The sequence below is a fragment of the Stegastes partitus genome, unplaced genomic scaffold (genome assembly GCF_000690725.1).
Source record: "Stegastes partitus isolate 25-593 unplaced genomic scaffold, Stegastes_partitus-1.0.2 Scaffold729, whole genome shotgun sequence".
NCBI classification, from domain to species: Eukaryota; Metazoa; Chordata; class Actinopteri; family Pomacentridae; genus Stegastes; species Stegastes partitus.
The window spans coordinates 283,596-300,864 of record NW_007578460.1 but is presented as its reverse complement, the minus strand read 5'-3'; the positions used below and the strand labels follow the sequence as shown (position 1 = coordinate 300,864).

At 42.8% G+C, this 17,269-nt stretch overlaps 1 protein-coding gene across 5 annotated transcripts in view; it reads right to left on the bottom strand.

Annotated features, from left to right (window-relative positions):
* Positions 1 to 35: 35 nt before the first annotated feature.
* Positions 36 to 17,269, bottom strand: part of cspg5a (chondroitin sulfate proteoglycan 5a) — a 67,831-nt gene continuing 50,597 nt past the window's right edge. Inside the window, exons 4-5 of one of the 5 annotated variants that reach the window (XM_008291280.1) lie at positions 11,830 to 11,986; positions 36 to 426 (exon numbers count right to left, since the gene is read on the bottom strand). In XM_008291280.1, coding sequence (XP_008289502.1) covers positions 259 to 426; positions 11,830 to 11,986 — 325 coding nt within the window. In that variant the 3' untranslated portion in view covers positions 36 to 258. The remainder of the gene's footprint in view (positions 427 to 11,829; positions 11,987 to 17,269) is intronic. The other 4 variants (XM_008291282.1, XM_008291281.1, XM_008291283.1 and 1 more) reach the window with 4 other exon arrangements.

Here is a 17,269-nt window from a genome sequence, read left to right as displayed (position 1 = left end):
TTTTTTTGCAGCGACTCGGGCCGCTTGGTGGCAGTGTTGCCGTGTCGGAGACGGTTGCAGACTGTGTTGGTTGGCTGGTACGTTGGCAGGCTGGTTGGTTGGTTGGTTGGTTGGTTGGTTGACCGGTTAGGCGCACTCGGCAGCGGATGGACAGAGAGCAGGGAGGGGGCTTTTGCGGCCTCCCACTGCCGGCGCACCTTGTCGTTTTTCGGTGGCTTGTGGTCAGGTTGCTGGGGCTGTTTTGCTTTTTGTTTTGTTTCACATCATGTTGTTCTGCAGTGAGTTTACCTCCGAGGAGTTCTCCTCGCCCAGGACCTTGTGGTTCTCGTGTTTGGGGGTCAGAGAGTTGTGGATGTTGAGGGAGTCATCCTCCTTGGGCGGAGCCTTCACCGGGTCCTCCAGCTTGTTCTGGGAATTAGGATCATCCTACCCGGGAAGGGATGGAGGTGGAGGGGTGGGGGTATAAAGCACAGTTAGAACCATGGTAGCTGTTAGCACGTCTATGTTCAGTAGCAGCTTTGACCCTATTTGAATTATTGTACCCCCTCTAAAAGTGGATTCCCTCCAAGATGACATTCATCTTTGCTAAAATTAGTGACTGCCCTCCCACATTAACTGATTCTGCAGTTTAGAATTTATGTCCAGTGCTAATGTTCAGTGCCAATTTAGGAATAATTGTTTTTTTATCTAAGAAGGTGGAGGATAAAGATGTGGAGGATGGAGAAGCTAAAACAAAGGGATAGCCAAGACTAGTCATGAACCAACAATCAACCACCATTTGTCTCTAGTTTTTACCACTAACCAGAACCAGACTACTGTTTTCATCCCATATCACATGATCATTTTATAAACATTAGCATTGGACATCCAACAATTTCCGCTAATTTTTTTGTAGACTCATCGAACTCTTTCTTATCTGATGGCAGGGTTTAAGAAAATAAAGATAAACTTTGACACAATGCACTTTATTAGAATTCCTTAGCTTCCATGCACTGAATCAGATTTTCATGTTCCATCGTCATGCTTTAAAGGACCACACAGTTGTTTTCCAGCTGCTTAGCTACAAATCTTTACATTTTGGGGAGGCGATCATTTTTGGTTGCTTGCTTTACAATTTGGATCAATTATTATTCCAGGTAGCCATTGGTTTCCATTCATTTCTGTACGCTGACGAACTCAAGAAGCAGAATCCTGAAGCTTGTGATGAAAATAATACTTTCCACTCAGCAGTGGGCATTTTTCACTGCAGACATGTGACATGACACAGAACAGCCTGGCCCTGAATAGTGAAATAATGATGGCTGAATTCCATTTTCACGGCTTACTGGCACACTTGGAGCAGAGCCATTGTTCACGTTATCAGCAACACATGTGCAATTTCTACAAACACTTCAAAATATTTGCTGTGAGAGCAATCTATATTGTATTATCATAATGTGGCAAAAATAACATTCGCTGCATACAATATAGAAATCAATGGAAACCAATGGGAGCCTGCAGTGCAGGATTGATAACACTTCACTTTAACCTCCTCTGTCTGGCATTTATAAGCAATGCACAGACATTTAGTCAGTGGTTTATGGCACACTACAATGCTGTCAGCAAATGTCATGAAATGTAATGAAAAATGTTAATATACAGTCGTGACTCAATAATCCAACACTAAATGTAAAACCTTTTATGTCGGATAGCAAGGCTGTCGGATTGTCAAGACGGAGGTCGAGATACGAGGAGGGCTTGATGCTGGAAGGCTCATTAGTTGTTAGTATTTATTGTTCATAGTTGTTATAATAACTAGTAGGGCTGGTCCCAATAGAACTTTCTGGTCTCTGGATATTCAGGCCCAATTAATGATGAATATCCAAATATTCGGCGCGGTCGGGGGACACTTCCACCCCGGGGCAGCGCTCTGACGGGGTGGAAGTGTCCAGAACACACAGGCAGTACTTGGCTGCTGATGCTAGTTTAGTTAGCGCTCACACTTCTGTTTCCTCCATCGGTGGCGGCGGGGGAGTGGCAGATACGCTCCACCGTTACCATCCATGTTTACTTCCATAAACACTGAGCACGCTCGCTGCGTGTGACGTCGTCGTGTCCTCTTCTGCGCATGCGGGACACTTTTGGGTCGTATGAAGTTCACACAGCAGATCACATACAAGTCGCATTGAACTGGAAACGTGAAGGAAGTCACAAAGAAATCCTGATTGAGCATCAAGTCCTGCAGTGTGAACGTAGCCAATCTGTGGGATTGTTCAGTCAGATAATACGCCGTCATCCTGATTGGTGACATAAAATGTCATGTCGGAGTAGGAATCCAAGGCTGTCGCTATGTTAAGGCTGTTTTTATGGGTTTCGTTTGTTTTTCCTGAAAACCTGTTTGATAGCAAGGTTTAGGATTGTTAAGGGTCGGATTATGGAGTCACGGCTGTACATTATTCTGTAGAGTTGCCGATCAAATACATCAGTTTATGCTTATATCTGTTTACCACTAACTGCATTATAGTGTGTTATAAGCCAGGGGCCAAAGGAAAGCGTTATCAACTGATGGCGATCTACGGTATATTTGATTTGTAGTAAAGGGATTTAAACCTGCAAAAAAACACATGAATAATCCTTTAAATACTGTCAGAATGGAGCAAAATCCTGTAAAATGTTCAAGAAAATCAAAATACATCTAACGTAGGCAAAAATCTGTTTTAGTAGCAGCCACTGGGCGGACGGCTCCACTGTCTGAAAATCATCATGCTCGGCTGGCACGTTGTGTTTGGTTGAGGAGACACTGAGGTGAGCTGCATGAGCGACACCACACCGCACCACCCACCCCGCTTCCCCGCTTCAGGCAACCCAGGAAGCACATGCACATCCACATGCAAGACCCTCGCAATGCACCCCGTGGACAGTAATGAGCGCTCATGCGGAACACCCCATCTCCTGCCGCTTCACCTCCACCGACCACTTATTGTCCCAAAACACAACACAACTGAAAAAAATAAAACAAACCGTCCGCCCTGCTCGATTATCTGTGGGTACCACCATCATACATACCCACGCAGTCGCTGGGGGGGGAGTGGGGGGGAGGGGAAACATTGCGTTTTAGAGGTTTCCGTTTAATTCGTCTGAATTTAATTAAGGTCAGAGGGGAAAAATTGATTGCAGAGTCCATTTTAGCTCTGTTTTCCAGCCTCTTATCTCCATTAATTTTGCATGGCATCATCGACCCTGCTGTGCAGAAGCATCCCGGGGCGTCAGTCTGCGCCTCGCTGTCACACTCGCAACCACACGGGCACCATACAGACGGACACGGTGAGGCGGACGCATTCATTCACACACGTGTACACACACACACACACACACACACACACACACACACACGCATCAGGTTCCAGACCCTGAGGCCTGTGCCATTTACAAACACTCCATAATTGAATGTTTGCGTTTGAATTCAATGGCACTTTCAGAAAGGAAGAGCAGTGAGAGCATTTACCCGATGGCTGTTGGCCTAGATAGTAACTTCAGGCAGGACGTGTGGATACGTCACTTCCATGGTTACGGGATAGGGGCCCTCTGTCCTCCCGTCAGCGTGAAACTGGAAAATGTTTGTGTTTGTTGGATTTCATTGTTGCTGTGCATGGGTGGAAGGGTTGCGGGCAGTGGGTGGGAGGCACAGAGTCACGAGGACTTTTGAGTGGGTGTCATTTTGGGGGAGTGGGAACAGAGATAAACAGGGTTCTGATGGAGATGATGATGGAGGCACATGGACAGCTCCTGATGTCCTTTTGTCATGTAGCGGACTGTGATCCGGTTTAAAGGCGCTGCATAATGTGTCAAAGCATTAGCAATGTTTTGTGTTCATTTTGGTGGATGCCGTTGTGTCCAGAGACACGATGAAAGTTTTGGAATTAAAGGACAAACCCCCTCTAACACGTCGTATGTAATTATTGCATCTTTCAAATAATTGTGAGCATGTATGTGTTTGTTTGTAGAACAATTAAACCAGATAAAAACTTGTGTCTTTGTATTTGTAGCCACATTAGCATTAGCTGTGTTTCCGTGTAATTATCCAACGAATTTGAAATGAACTTTTGAAATGGCACAATAAAAGAAAATGCATTAATTGCTTTTCAACGAATAAACTCAGCTGTGGAGTGTTGTCAGAAGGTGGCGATGGAGGCTACGTTACAAATGGCTGCAATAAACAGAGTAGAACAAGAACTTTGGCCATTTCAAAAGAAAAGAAAACTCATGGAAGTCTTTTGAAGTCAATCTGGAAAGCTGCGATTATTCCTCTATGTCAGCTGGTACTGATCGTGTTTCATGCTGTCTAGAGACAAAGACATCAGAAAAACTAAATGTTTTCAATGTCAGAGCTTATTCAGAGAAGGTGCTTCCATCTTTCACAACGTATTTTCCCAAATGTTGTTTCCATTTCACTTCAAAACGCACATAAAAGTAAATTACGGAAGCACAGCTATTGTGGCACAAAGAAATACTGTTTTGTTTATGCGCCATTTTTGGGTCATGAGTGAAATATCTCAACAATTATTGGACGGTTTGCCATTTAATCAAATAAAGACGTTCATATTCTCTTCAGGAATATTTTAAATAACACTTTTAACTCTTTAAGTTTTGGTCTCGCACCATCATCAGGTCAGTACTTTTGGTTCATGACTAAATGACATTCGAATCATTGCACGATTTAGTGTTAATTAGCGAATGTTAGCATGCTAACATGCTAAGATAAGATGGTGAACTGCTGAGCGTCACCATGGTCGCGTGACCTCTGTGTCGGCATGCAGTCTTGCTGAAATACTATTTGTAGTTGCAAGAGTGAGAAATGTTCCTACAATATAAATACAGTGAGGGCTTCAAGGTAAGCAAAGGAGACGACTATTTTCTTCTTTTCCAGAAATGATGGGGCTTTATGGGAAATGTGGTCCTACAGTTATGATTTTAGCTCCCAGTCGCTGTGCTGCATGTATGAATGTGGATCATCAGCTCCTTCCCTGCAGCTGATTACCATTTGAGAGTCAATACACTTGTGTGTTCGCGTGTTTTTTTTTATGCTTGGGGACACTTCAAATTAGAATATTAGTACTGCTATGTGTGTGTGTCTTTGTGTATATTTGCCTGCTTGTATTAAGAGACACCACGCATGTGTACACACACTTGTTTGCATTTACTGACTGGTGTTTACCTCTGAGTGTATACAGTGTGTGTGTGTGTGTGTGTGTGTGTGTGGGTCTATATTAGGACGATGTGTGGAGTCCAGAGGGGAGAGAGGACGAAGCGGACACTGCAGAGCTGCCTTGGTTTTTAAAGGGGCTTGTGGCTGCTTGATTGGCACAGAGCAGCCTGTTGGCTCAGGTGTAGTTTTTAAGTTTTTGTTCTGTTCTGTATGTGTTCGTTTTATGTACTTCAAAGGCCTAACGAGGGCTCTCCATTGATATGAACAGGACATACAGTGGGTTAATCGCTATCAGCATAATTAATAAAATGATGATTATTTCTAGGTGTTTTCTCAGCTCGGTTCATGCATCTTTAACCCAGCTGTGATGTCACGGGGTGCTGGAGTACACCTGTGCATCACTCCAGCAAGGTAGGGTGACAAAATTCTAAGTTACTCCTTTACTGATGCCCAGTCTTTCAAATTCATCTTAGATTTTTAATTAAACTTAGAATTTCTTCTTCTAAATTTCTGCAAAGAAAGTCTTTCTTTGGAAAAACTGGACAGTTGAGACGAGCTACAGTGGGAGCAGTGCTGCTAACGATCTAATTTCAAAGTTAAAAAAAGTTTTCCTGTCATTACTTTAATGCTCACATCACTGAGAGATGGCAGAATCTGCTGGCTCTAGATGGTTCCTATATTTCTCACAGCATAAAGGATCGAATATATAGAAATTCATTTTGAGAGGATGAGTTACTCTTTTTTTTTTTTTTTTCCCCCAAATGCACAATTCTGCTGCAAACCTGCAGCGTTCGGACTTCAGGTCAATTCATTTACGATAAGTCAGTCTGAGAGCCAATTCAGTCGATGGAAATGAAATCCTCTTAGAAATTACAGCCAGCTCCGCCCGCTCAATTCATTTTCTGTGTTGAATTTATTTAGTATTGACAGAAAACAATTCCATTTCGCCGTTTCGCTGCAGAGGAAACCGTGTGGCTGGACGCGGCTGAATTACTGTGAAGGGAAGATTGAGGACAAGTGGGTTCAATCTACCACCGTGAATGAAACACAAAGCGTTCTATTACTGCAGGGAAACATGAGTGCCTTTTGTGTTGTTGTGCAGAAATGACCGGCCTGCGTGTGTGTGTGCTGGCTGCTGGATGACTGTCATTTTTAGCTTGTTTATATGTGGTTCAATTTCTCTGTAAATTCTTCCTTCTCTGACAGGGTTTTTTTTTTTTTTGCATTAAAGCCTCAGTGTGTGTGTGTGTGTGTGTGTGTGTGTGTGTGTGTGTTTGGAGGATGTGGTGCCTCGGCTGTCTGGACACGTGACAAGGACCTCACAAGGTCAACATTTTCGTGCCGCAGGACCGAAGCTGTTTTTATGTCTGTTTATGATTGAGTTTGGATTTTACCTCCAGGCTCTGCATCTTTAATGTGTTTTAAAGGGCGAGTTGACACAGTTTCTCGTGATTGTGATTTCGTCTGTGCGCGGCTAACATGTACTGCAGCTATGTTCTTTTGGATGACGGTTGCACTGCAAACATACTGACTTCCAACTTTCAGTTTAACTAGGTACGAATGTCTCCAAACCCAGCTTGTATAACGATGTTTTATGATTATGTGGCTTCTGTTTTTGATTTGCTTTCGGTGCAGCAGCAATGTGTTTTCACTATCTGAGCTTTGAAATTGCTCCCTAATATTGCAGAATAGTTTTACAAGATGAAAGTCAGCACGATTAGCTGTGAAAGGTGCTTAAACCGTGAGCTCCAGGGATCACCTCAAGGCTAAAGACATCAACTGTGATCCAAATATGAATAACAATGGCCATTTTATCGCCAGCACAAGACTGGAACCTTCTCATAGAGAGACTAATGGATGTAAAAAACAACTAAATACAAGTTATTAAAGTCTTCTAATGCTGTTTCTACATCTTTGTTCATCACTGGTTGACAACAAAATTAATGAAATGTGTCATTAATTTAAATTGCTAAGTTAAAATACACTTTTTAAAATCATTCAGTGGCCTATATTTGAAGGTACTGGACTTAATTGGCAGCTAAAGCTGAGAAATCCTGAATACTTTGTTAGTTCCTTTTTGTAAAACTGGTAAAACTTCACATTGAAAAGTCCACTAAGTTTGTTTTTGCAAGCTTTAAAACTGGGAGTATCTCAACTAGCAGACCTGACGAAGCTTCTCCACGTCCACAGCAGACATTAATAAACAGTTTTACCAGCTGAGAAGCAGCCTCTCCTCACTGTTCAGCAAATATTGAAAATCACTGGAGTTCTGCTGTAATTATAAAGTCAAACTTAAAGAGCCTATATGATGCTTTTTGAGGTTTTCTTTTTCCTTTAATATGTGATATAGTCTGTTTGTGTCTATTAAAGGCCTGCAAGCTTACAAACACCTAATTTAAAGTCCAGGTTTTTGTTGCGTTACTTAGCAAAGTCACCACTAGATCTGCTTAGCAGCTAGTTTGGCACCCCGTCAGAGAATGAGCAGCTTCCTACCAGTTATTATTACACTATATCTCTCTGCTAGGGGTACATCCCTTTACTTATAGACCTGGGGTCACGGTACGTAGTCAATGTTGCCCCAGTTCCGTTGGTCCAGCTGACCAATTAGAGAAAACGTGGCTTTTCGGGAGCTAAAGTGGAGCGTTCCAGACACAGGACATAACAATAAGGTGTTGTTTTAACATTAAAGCATGTAAACATATTTTATTCAAGACAAAAAATAAATGTAAGCACCTGTTGATGTGCACAATATCTTTAATGTCATCATTTCTGTGTTCAGAATGAAGATGACAGTAAACACTAATAAAGTAAGTTACATAACAATATGATGTTTTTCTGTTGTATCCTCTAATATGGGCTATGATTGCTCTTTGTCTGTTTTTTTATATATACGAACCGTAGCTAAAAATCTACCTTTTGGCTCAATCTGGTACATGCTAATATGAACCTTTGTGCATTTTTCCTGGTGACTAAAGTAATGTGTGTGAGCTGCTTGTTATAATCTATATTGGTGCTTGTTTATGAACATTACCCGGAGCTCATCGTTTACTTGTTTTTTTCTAAACTTGCACAAATGTAAATGTGTCAAAGTCAATGCAGAATATTCATCTTCTTCCAATCTAGCGGAGTAATCAGTTAAGCTGTAAGCCTGTCCCGCTCTAACATGCCGTGTTTTCTTCTCTTTATTTTAAGGGGGTAAGGCTCGGACTGAGAGTTGAAAAGGGTGATTGACAGGGCCACAGTAACAATGAGAGAGCTGTTTGGGAAGGTGAGAGAAGGTGGGTGGGGGGGTTCGGGACTATCTGACATTTGGGATTTGGTCTTACCTCGCAGTCGGACTCCTCTTTGGTCTTACACTCCCAGGTGTATCTGCTCATGGTTTTCTGAGGGGAGGGGGATGGGGCAAAGGGTTATACTCCTCGAAACCATAAAAGGCAGAGAAAGACAGATCGGGATGGACAGAGACAGAGACAGAGAGAGAGAGAGAGAGAGAGAGAGAGAGGGTGAAGTGGACGGAGAGAGAGAGAAGAGGAGTCGGAGGAGATCAGAAACGATACCGAGAGATTAGGTGGCGAGAGAGATGGAGAGAGAAGAGGCAGACAGGAAGAGACAGACAGATAAAATAGACAGAGAGAGAGAGAAAGAGAGAGAGATGGAGTGTTGGAGACAGAGACCAATAGTAGGAGTAACTAGACTTCCTCTCAGATGTCAGCTGATATTCCCAGCTGGCTACAGACACTGACTCCGTTCAAACACAGACTCTCTGGTGCTGCCTGGCTGCTTTTCTGCATCACCACAGTACATACAGGTTTGGGTATTTCTGGTAAAGGTGCTCGACGATCGGGGCACAGACGCCGGGCTGTTAGTTCGGATGGGAATCGAGGTTATTTGCTTTATCAGAGGGTTTGTTTTGGGGTTTGTTTGGGGGGAAGCTGGTATGGTTTTTGGTTTGGGAGAGCCTATATGCAAAGAGCTGAGTTGGATGTGTGGTTGGAAAACTTGTCACAAAATATATCTGGATTGAATAGTAGTTGGAATTATTGTTGTTGTGTTTGTTTTCAGGGGAATCGAGGGACAAAAGGGGCAGAATGTGCCTCATCTAGACCGTACAGATGGTACTAGGAAAGGCCGTTAATCACACAAAATCAATGAATTAATGAGTTGACTGGTGTTTTATCTATAAATACTCATTTTGCTAAAGGAAACTGTGTTTGACCAGGTACCCACGACTGCTTACAGATAGCAGGTTAAGTAGACGTTAGCAAAATCCAAAATGGAGCCTGGCATTGAAATCCAACTATACTTGGGTTTTTTAAGGTGGATTTTCTTACTTTACATCCACTGTTTCTTCCAAAACAATGTGTTGAGTCGTGATAGAACATTTGCAAATCAGATGTTTCAAGCAGTTTTTCTTGACATCTATGTGTACAGTCTTGCAGTTTCCTTCTTTGTTGCCTTTCCTGGCGAATTTCTACATTTCTTGGTGCATAATTGCCAAAAAAACGTCTGGTATTTCCTAAAACTACCGACAGAAACGTGCACTGCATAGGCCTTACGCTCCAGCAGTGTCGTAAACTGCTCATCAAATCAGCTCAGCAGCACCACTAGTGGTGAAAAACTCTCCAGCATACCTGCAAGTGAGCTCAAACAAACGTTTTAAATACATTACAAATACTATTCAATCCATTGGATAAGAGGGGATTGGGGGGGTTGATATGTAGGTTCTGTTGAGGTAAGAAGTTATCATTTCAGAGATGTTGTTAGAATATTATGATGGATTTTTTTTTTTTATTATTGTTTTGGGATTTAATGTCTCTCAGGGTAATGAAAATGGGATTTAGTTGTGGTTACAATGAGTGGGTGAGACACAACTGCCTCTAAAGGAACAAATTCTATCGCTGTTGCATGAAAGAAGAGACGATAAGGTAAAGAACTACATACTGAGGCTTATAGAGTGATCTAACCTACTGATGGAGTTGTTAGAGGGTGGTACCACATCATTAAAAGACTACAAAAAAATGAAAATAAATCAAAACAAAAAACTCTATCTCAGTTGTAGCACTACGACTACCCATGCTGCTACAACGTTAGCATTAGTGCTACCGGCTGCCCATGCTTCAGTTAGTGAGGCACCTGTCGGCTCCCTGCTGCCACCTGCAGGCAGCAGCGAGACGTTGCATCTCAGATGTTTATCCTGATAACCGTTTCACACAAATACCCCCAAACCTGGTTACCTTACCTGGTCATGACATGGATCCTTTCCCCACCACCCCACCACAAAACCAGAATAAACCACTTCTGACAGATCAAAACAGTCCCTCCCACTTCCCCGCCCACGTTCAGGATAAACAAATCAAGCATTCTGTTAAAAGTACAGATTTGTAGACAGACAGCGAAGCAGAGCTGCGGTTGCTGACATGGCCACCGGGTGGCGCATATTAGCGACAGAGCAGACATGCCATGACATACCGATGCAAGAGGTGATCAGAGAGAGAGCAGGTTAGAAGGAGACGGGATGGGAAGGGGTCACGGCGAGGAGTTTTCTCTTAGAACGGTTGGGCTCCAGCCGGGGCGGCAGCTGCACTGTGGGCACTGTGGTCTATAAACGCTCAGTCTGCTTGGTTTCAGGGAGAATTTAACCTCTAACCCCGGCTGTGTTAGCGCCCCGATTCCCCTACGGAGTGGATTTATGCCATGTCTGCTCTTTGTCAGAACGTACAATTGAGTTAGAATAACTTATGAGACGTTGTGGGGTGAGCCCAAAACAACTAATAATGGTTAACGCTTAGTTGTTCCCACACATTTTCTACCTTAAAACGGTCACAAAAAAAGGTTTCTGTAGCAGCTGGCATACAGAACTTGAACCATCATCAAAACAGGATCAATAAATAGTATCCAGGTATATAATTCAATGAGAATAATAAAGCTATAGGCTTGACAGCTGTTGCGTTGTCGTGGTAACAGGTTCAATCACCCATTTGTGTCTATGAGCCGCTACAGTCCAGGACTAACCTCCAAATAGTAAACTTCTTAGTTGCCCTTCCACTCAACCGATTATTTTAAATCATTTATAAGTGGATAGTTATGTCCAGATGCTGTAGTTTTCTGACCTTAAGTTGTTTCCGATCTTTTTTACTGCTAACAGCATAAAACAAAGTGCCTACGTCCTCTAATTACAGGTCGACCGCTTCATCGAAATAGGAATTAGAGGTCAAAACATCTATTACTTTGCAAGGAAAATAAGGAAAGAGCTGCGAAAAAGGTAGATTTAAATTAATAAAACAACAGTGGTAAGCTTTGTAAAGGTTAGCTGTGCTGGGAAGTATCAGAAATAAACAAAATCTACAAAGAAAACCTGTAATGGGTTAGTTTTTAGGATAGATTATGAATAAAATTTAATAATAATTTATATCTACAATTCTTCCCATCCCCTTTTGGATTTCAAGCCCTTGAGAAAACTCCCACCATCCTTCCTCGCTCTTTGACCCCATCCATCCCCCTCCATTAGCGTTTCACACCTCAGAGTATCGGAGAATACTCATGCCCATGCATTTGGAGGGGAGTCGAGGGCCCGGGCAAAGGGTTTTGGGGCGAGGGGGGGATGCAGAAAAAGGGGTGAGAGAGAGAGGCGAGAACCACGTTACCTGACAGATAATGTTATCATAGTAAGCCAATGCACGGGCATGAGGGACGTTAGGAGGGGTGTCGCACAGTTTCCTTACATTTGGGTGGGAGCCCTCAGCGATGGTGGACAGCGAGAAATTATCATTGTGCTGCTCCGATGAAGGCCGGTACTTACTGCTGGGCGTCGGAGGATGGAGGATGGAGGGGGAGGAGAGGGAAATGAATGTGGTGTGGGGAGGAGATGGAAAGGATAAAATGAGGAGATAGAGGAGAGAGAAGAAGAAGATGTAGAGAAATTAAGAGAAAGTCCAATTAAGAAAAATTCAGAGATTTGGAGCACAGCGGGAAGGTAGAAGATTAAATGTGGGGGGGAAAAAGAGGAGAATATAGGGCATTTAGGGGGGAAAGATAAAACAGTTGGAACACAGGATTGCATGAGGAACAACAGGGAAAATGAGGAGAGACGGCAACAGAGAGGAATTTGATGGGTAGATTGTGAAGAAGAGGTTTGGAAATGTAGAAAGAGACGAGGCAGTTCCAGGGTCCAGGAGGTAGAGAAAAGAAAGAAGGTGTGAGAAAGAGACGGAGAAGAAGGATAAAAAGACAAATGGGAAGATGTTTAAAACACAACATGAAAATAAGGAAGTAGAGAAAAGGGGCGAGAAGAGGACAAGTTTAGGAAAAGAATACATCGTCGAGGAATAGACAGAAAGGTGGGGATTGTTCGAGAAGAAGTAGGAGTGGGGAGAAAAAAAGCAAGAAAGCAGCATTAGTTAGACAGCAAGATTATGACTTCTGTTTGTGGACTGACAAACAGAAATAATAAAGAAATACCAACATTTTATCTGTGATGCAACAACGTGGGAATAAAATGTTACGCAGCTTTTATTCAGGCGCACAAACAAGTTGAATCCCATTTAACCCAATAGGAACACCACTTAAGAAACAATCCTTTTCTTCTTCTGTTTGGAGGAATAGCTTTTTGTCAACTCAGCAGATGCAGGAATTTCTATATATGATCTTGTCAGACAAACAAAACTAACCCGACTTAATGCACTCCTCTTTTGACGCATGCATGTATCTGCTAGACTTGGACACATATCAGGTCTTAGAATATGAACCTACGAATGGAGAAGAGCGTGGTTTACCACCTACGACACCTCTGGAAATAAACTCAGTGACGTTACACAAACCTCCTGTTTTCAGTCGGCGGTTTCTCAGAAAGCACTTAGCCATGACAGCAGCCATGTAGCGGTTTTTAAATCAAAAAGTGCTTGACACTAATTAAACCAAATTATCCGCTTTCACAGATCACTTCACTCACCAATGGAGGATTGATCAGAAGTGCGACATGGCTGCAAAATATTTTTGAGGGGCACAAATATGAATAATATGCAAGCCAGCTTTGGCATGCCGTAAGCAAATTCTGCACCAGATGACTTTAAATATGTAATACTGCCAACAAAAATACTGCATTTTATTACATTTATTAGATATTTCCTTAAAGTTTCCCGTTGATGCAACATAAGCAATGCCCTGCTGGGCGTCAGTGGGTGTTATGATTTCTGTCCTGTTTGTTTAGTGACCTGGTAATACGTGATTTGATAAGCTCCTAATAGCCATTCAATGCATTTTCACATATACATACATATACCTATATTATATATATTAGCAGTCATTGTAAATTTCCTGTGTTGGATTCCTCCTGAAACACAACGGACTCACAGGTTTAAACAGAGAACCTTTGCTGTCCTGGTTGAAATATTAAACACTCAAAAAAAAATGTTAACTCTTATTTCAAAACACAATATCAGCAGTAGCTAAAATCCAGTGTTTTGTTGGTCTCTCCATCCACCCCGACCTCCTGAACTAAACTGAAGAAAACCACATAATGAGAGTATTTTCAGCATTGGGTTGAGACACTAAACTATTGTTTATACGTCAGTACTCACATGTTGTGCTTGCAAACTCCACTGACTAATTAATATCCAATTGTGAAACTGTTATTCACTATAATTATCAAAAAACATAATAAATTCTCATATGTTTGGCATTATTAATCAGTCACTGCAAGAAAAAATCAGTAGTAGATTAAATTTTTTTGCATGTAATGGAAACAGGCTTCCATAAAAACTGAAAAATGTTGATTCCCGTCATGTAAAACGTTTCATCTTCAGGTTTTATACTGAAAAGAAACATCTTTTCATGGCGATGCGCTGGAGACACGTACTGTCATTCACCATCTAATCCGATCAGCGGGACGGCCTCCTGAAAACTTGCTGTACTACTTTGAAAGAGACGCAGATAAACACAGGCTTTCCTTTCATCTCGTCAGGGAGGCGGCAAACTTTCGGGAGTTCCCTTCTGACTGAGTTAGACTGAACTCTTTGAATCTCGTCCTCCTTTTTCTCCGACTCCTCAAAGCGAAGACATGTTTGTGTCGGAGACGCCGACTTTGTTGCGTGTCACCGATTTGTCTCTTCTCGTCATACAGGAAACAGCTGTTATTTGCACCTCGACCACTCTGAACATTTTAAGTTACCTAAAGTCGGCCTCACGTGTCTGCTTTCTCCTTACGATCGCTCCATTCCCCCGTCATATCTATAGTTAAAGAGGCCCTGATCTACTTTCTGCTCATAAAGCAACTGTTCCTCTGATCTGCATCCGAGCTTCCATATTTATATTTGATGAACGATGTGACAGGGTTATCAAAGACGAGGTAGTGATGAGAGAGAGGCAGATGGAGAAATATGTTTCCTGTCATCACTTGTGATCTCAAACTTTTGCAGCAAAAACCAGCTTTGGACCTCTCACCCTGGCTCTCTGCTTGGCTTATTTCGAGAGTAGAAAGTGTTGCACTGCAGTGACTGAGACTTGTAAAGTAGTATCAGACACAGCTTTACCGTTCTGATGACAAGAACATGTATATCTGCAGACTATCGCTTTAGCAACAGCCGCATGGGTTTTCCCAGTGAGTACGCTGAAACCACTTATTGTTGCGTTCAAGCCCTGTAGTGGCTGTAGGAATTATGACTCACATCCATCGTGAATGAAGAAGGAAACAGTGTGATGTTGTTATGGAGCCACACAAGGATGGACCTGGAGTTGAACTCCATCCCAACAAGGCATGAAGATGATGTGGCAAGGTTGTGGAAAACCATGTTTCCTTCCTGGAACTTTTAGTCGTAGGAGTTTTTCTTCAAGGAACTCAAAGGTCCCTTCAGACTGTTGGTTTTCTGCATTGCCAGCACAGTCTAAAGACTCAGCAGCAGCTGTTTCTGCATGTACGACTGATACTTCATTGTTGGACCATCTGTCGCAAGCTTTCTTCTATAAGTCCATGTTGGGCCATTTTCCACTGTAGGAACTTGTGGGCTGTTTTAGGATGGCCCAAAACTTTGTTGTGATTGCAAGAACGGCATCTCTTACAGGGTTTCAGTAAATGTTTGCGCCACTTTGCACCTGCCCCGAGTTCATGCAGTTTAAAGCGAGGATCTGGGAACTCCAGATGTGCGAAAGCTACTAAAAATATTTGTTACTGGAATACAAATCGGCCACGCAATGACCATGTGGTCAAAGCTGGCTACTTGTTTTTAAGGTAGTGGCAGTAGAGATGCTTTACTCAGTTCAGCAGGTCCACCAGCCATTCTGGACTTTACCGTAAAGTCTCTGAAGCAAGAGAGTCCACACAGTGAGGAGGTCTGGGTGGATGAACGGGAAGAAAAAAAAACTTATTTTTGTTTCCTGGTTCAAACTGAAAGTGTTCTTACCAAAAAAACCTCCAAATAAATACATATATATTATTAGTCTCCTCCTCAGAACCGTTCTTAGTTTAGCAATACGTTCATCTCAGCTAACACACAAGGTTAATAGCTTCACAGGTGATCATTAACGACAGATTATCAGATTGTATGTTTCTATTGTTTTTGGAGTCTTTAATTAAACATTTGACCAGAATATGGTGCATCATAGCTGAGCTGATAGAGGCGCTCTCTGTCTTTCACTGAATCAGTCTGTTCACTTTATAGATAAAAAGATTTGTTCTGAACTGGACTTGCTGTATATAACACTTGCATACAGAGAATACAAAAACCTCATTACTTAACAAATAGATGGCGCAGCAATTTAGAATATCTTAAAGCGAGGCTGCACCTCGTCGTCCATCGCTCCATCTCTTTCTTTTCCTCTCCATCTTTGACCAGGATGTTGGGTCTGATCTCGACTGCGGCAGAGAAACACTGCGACTGCAATTACCCACAGCAGATGGGGGAGTGTGGGAGTCTCATGTATTCATGAGCCTTGTCAGCAGCGCACACACTCTGAATGTGTCATGCTGGGCTTTTTTTTTTTTCTTCTTCTTCTCCTCTGAAACCACCCTCTATTACTGCTCTTTCACTTTCTCTTTCCTTCTCTCCTCTCCTGCAACAGATTCTCCTTCACTCCCGCCACCTCCCCCGCTTTCATCCTGCCCTCCTTTTCTTTACCACCTCCTCCTCCTCCTCGTCTTCTTCCTCCTTCTTCTCGCCCCTCTTCGATTTCTTATAGCCGACCACTTGATGAGGCTGTGTTGTCTCTTTCATGCTGCACCCTGCCGCTCACACCCCTCAGGTCGCACAGCTGTATGTAGGTCAACCCCGCCTCCCCCTGTTCCTCCCTCCCTCCCCTCCTCCTGTTCAGACTGCCCTACTTTCAGCTGGATCCAGAGAACCAATGACATCACCCTTTTTCTCTTCTTTTTAATTCCTGCTTGCTCGCTGCGACTGACTGCGCCACTTTTCCCTCCTCACCACCATCATCATCATCTTCTTCATCATCATCCGTAATCTGCTCCACCATGACTAGCACGATAGCGTTTCCCCGTGGAGCTAAAAATAAACCCCGCAGCGTGGGATCCGGTGCCGGGGAGCCGGTCCTTCGGTTCACATTTGCATCCGTGGTGCTCGATCGCCGGGCTGCCGCTCATCCACGACGGCTCTGTTGCTAGGGAGATCGCCTCTAAAACGCCGGCTCGAGCAAAGCAGTGCTGAAACAACCCCCCACCCACTGCTTTTAGCATTCAATCCAGCCCTTCAATCCGTCTGTCACTCTCATGCTCGCCTTCAAGCGTATGTTCAGGCCACCTTTCTCTTGACAAACTTTGATATATTTCACATGGTTTCTATGATTCTTGCAGGATTCTGTGGTGACAGTACAGCGAGGTTGCTTTTTGACTCAACATTTTTACGTGCCTGTTAACATTTTTCAGCATTTCTGGTGATCAGCAGCAGCAGCAGTGCCTTCTGATTTAATCTGAAGCATGAGGGGCGGAAAATATTTCACATTTCAGCAAAAAAGCAAAAAGACATTCAAGAAAACACACGGATGTTAATGGATTTCTAGAGTTTGCTTTCTGTCATCTGTAAATTTATTTCTATTTTAAATCCTTTTAGACTGTTCTAAACATCCCAGCATCACAACGAG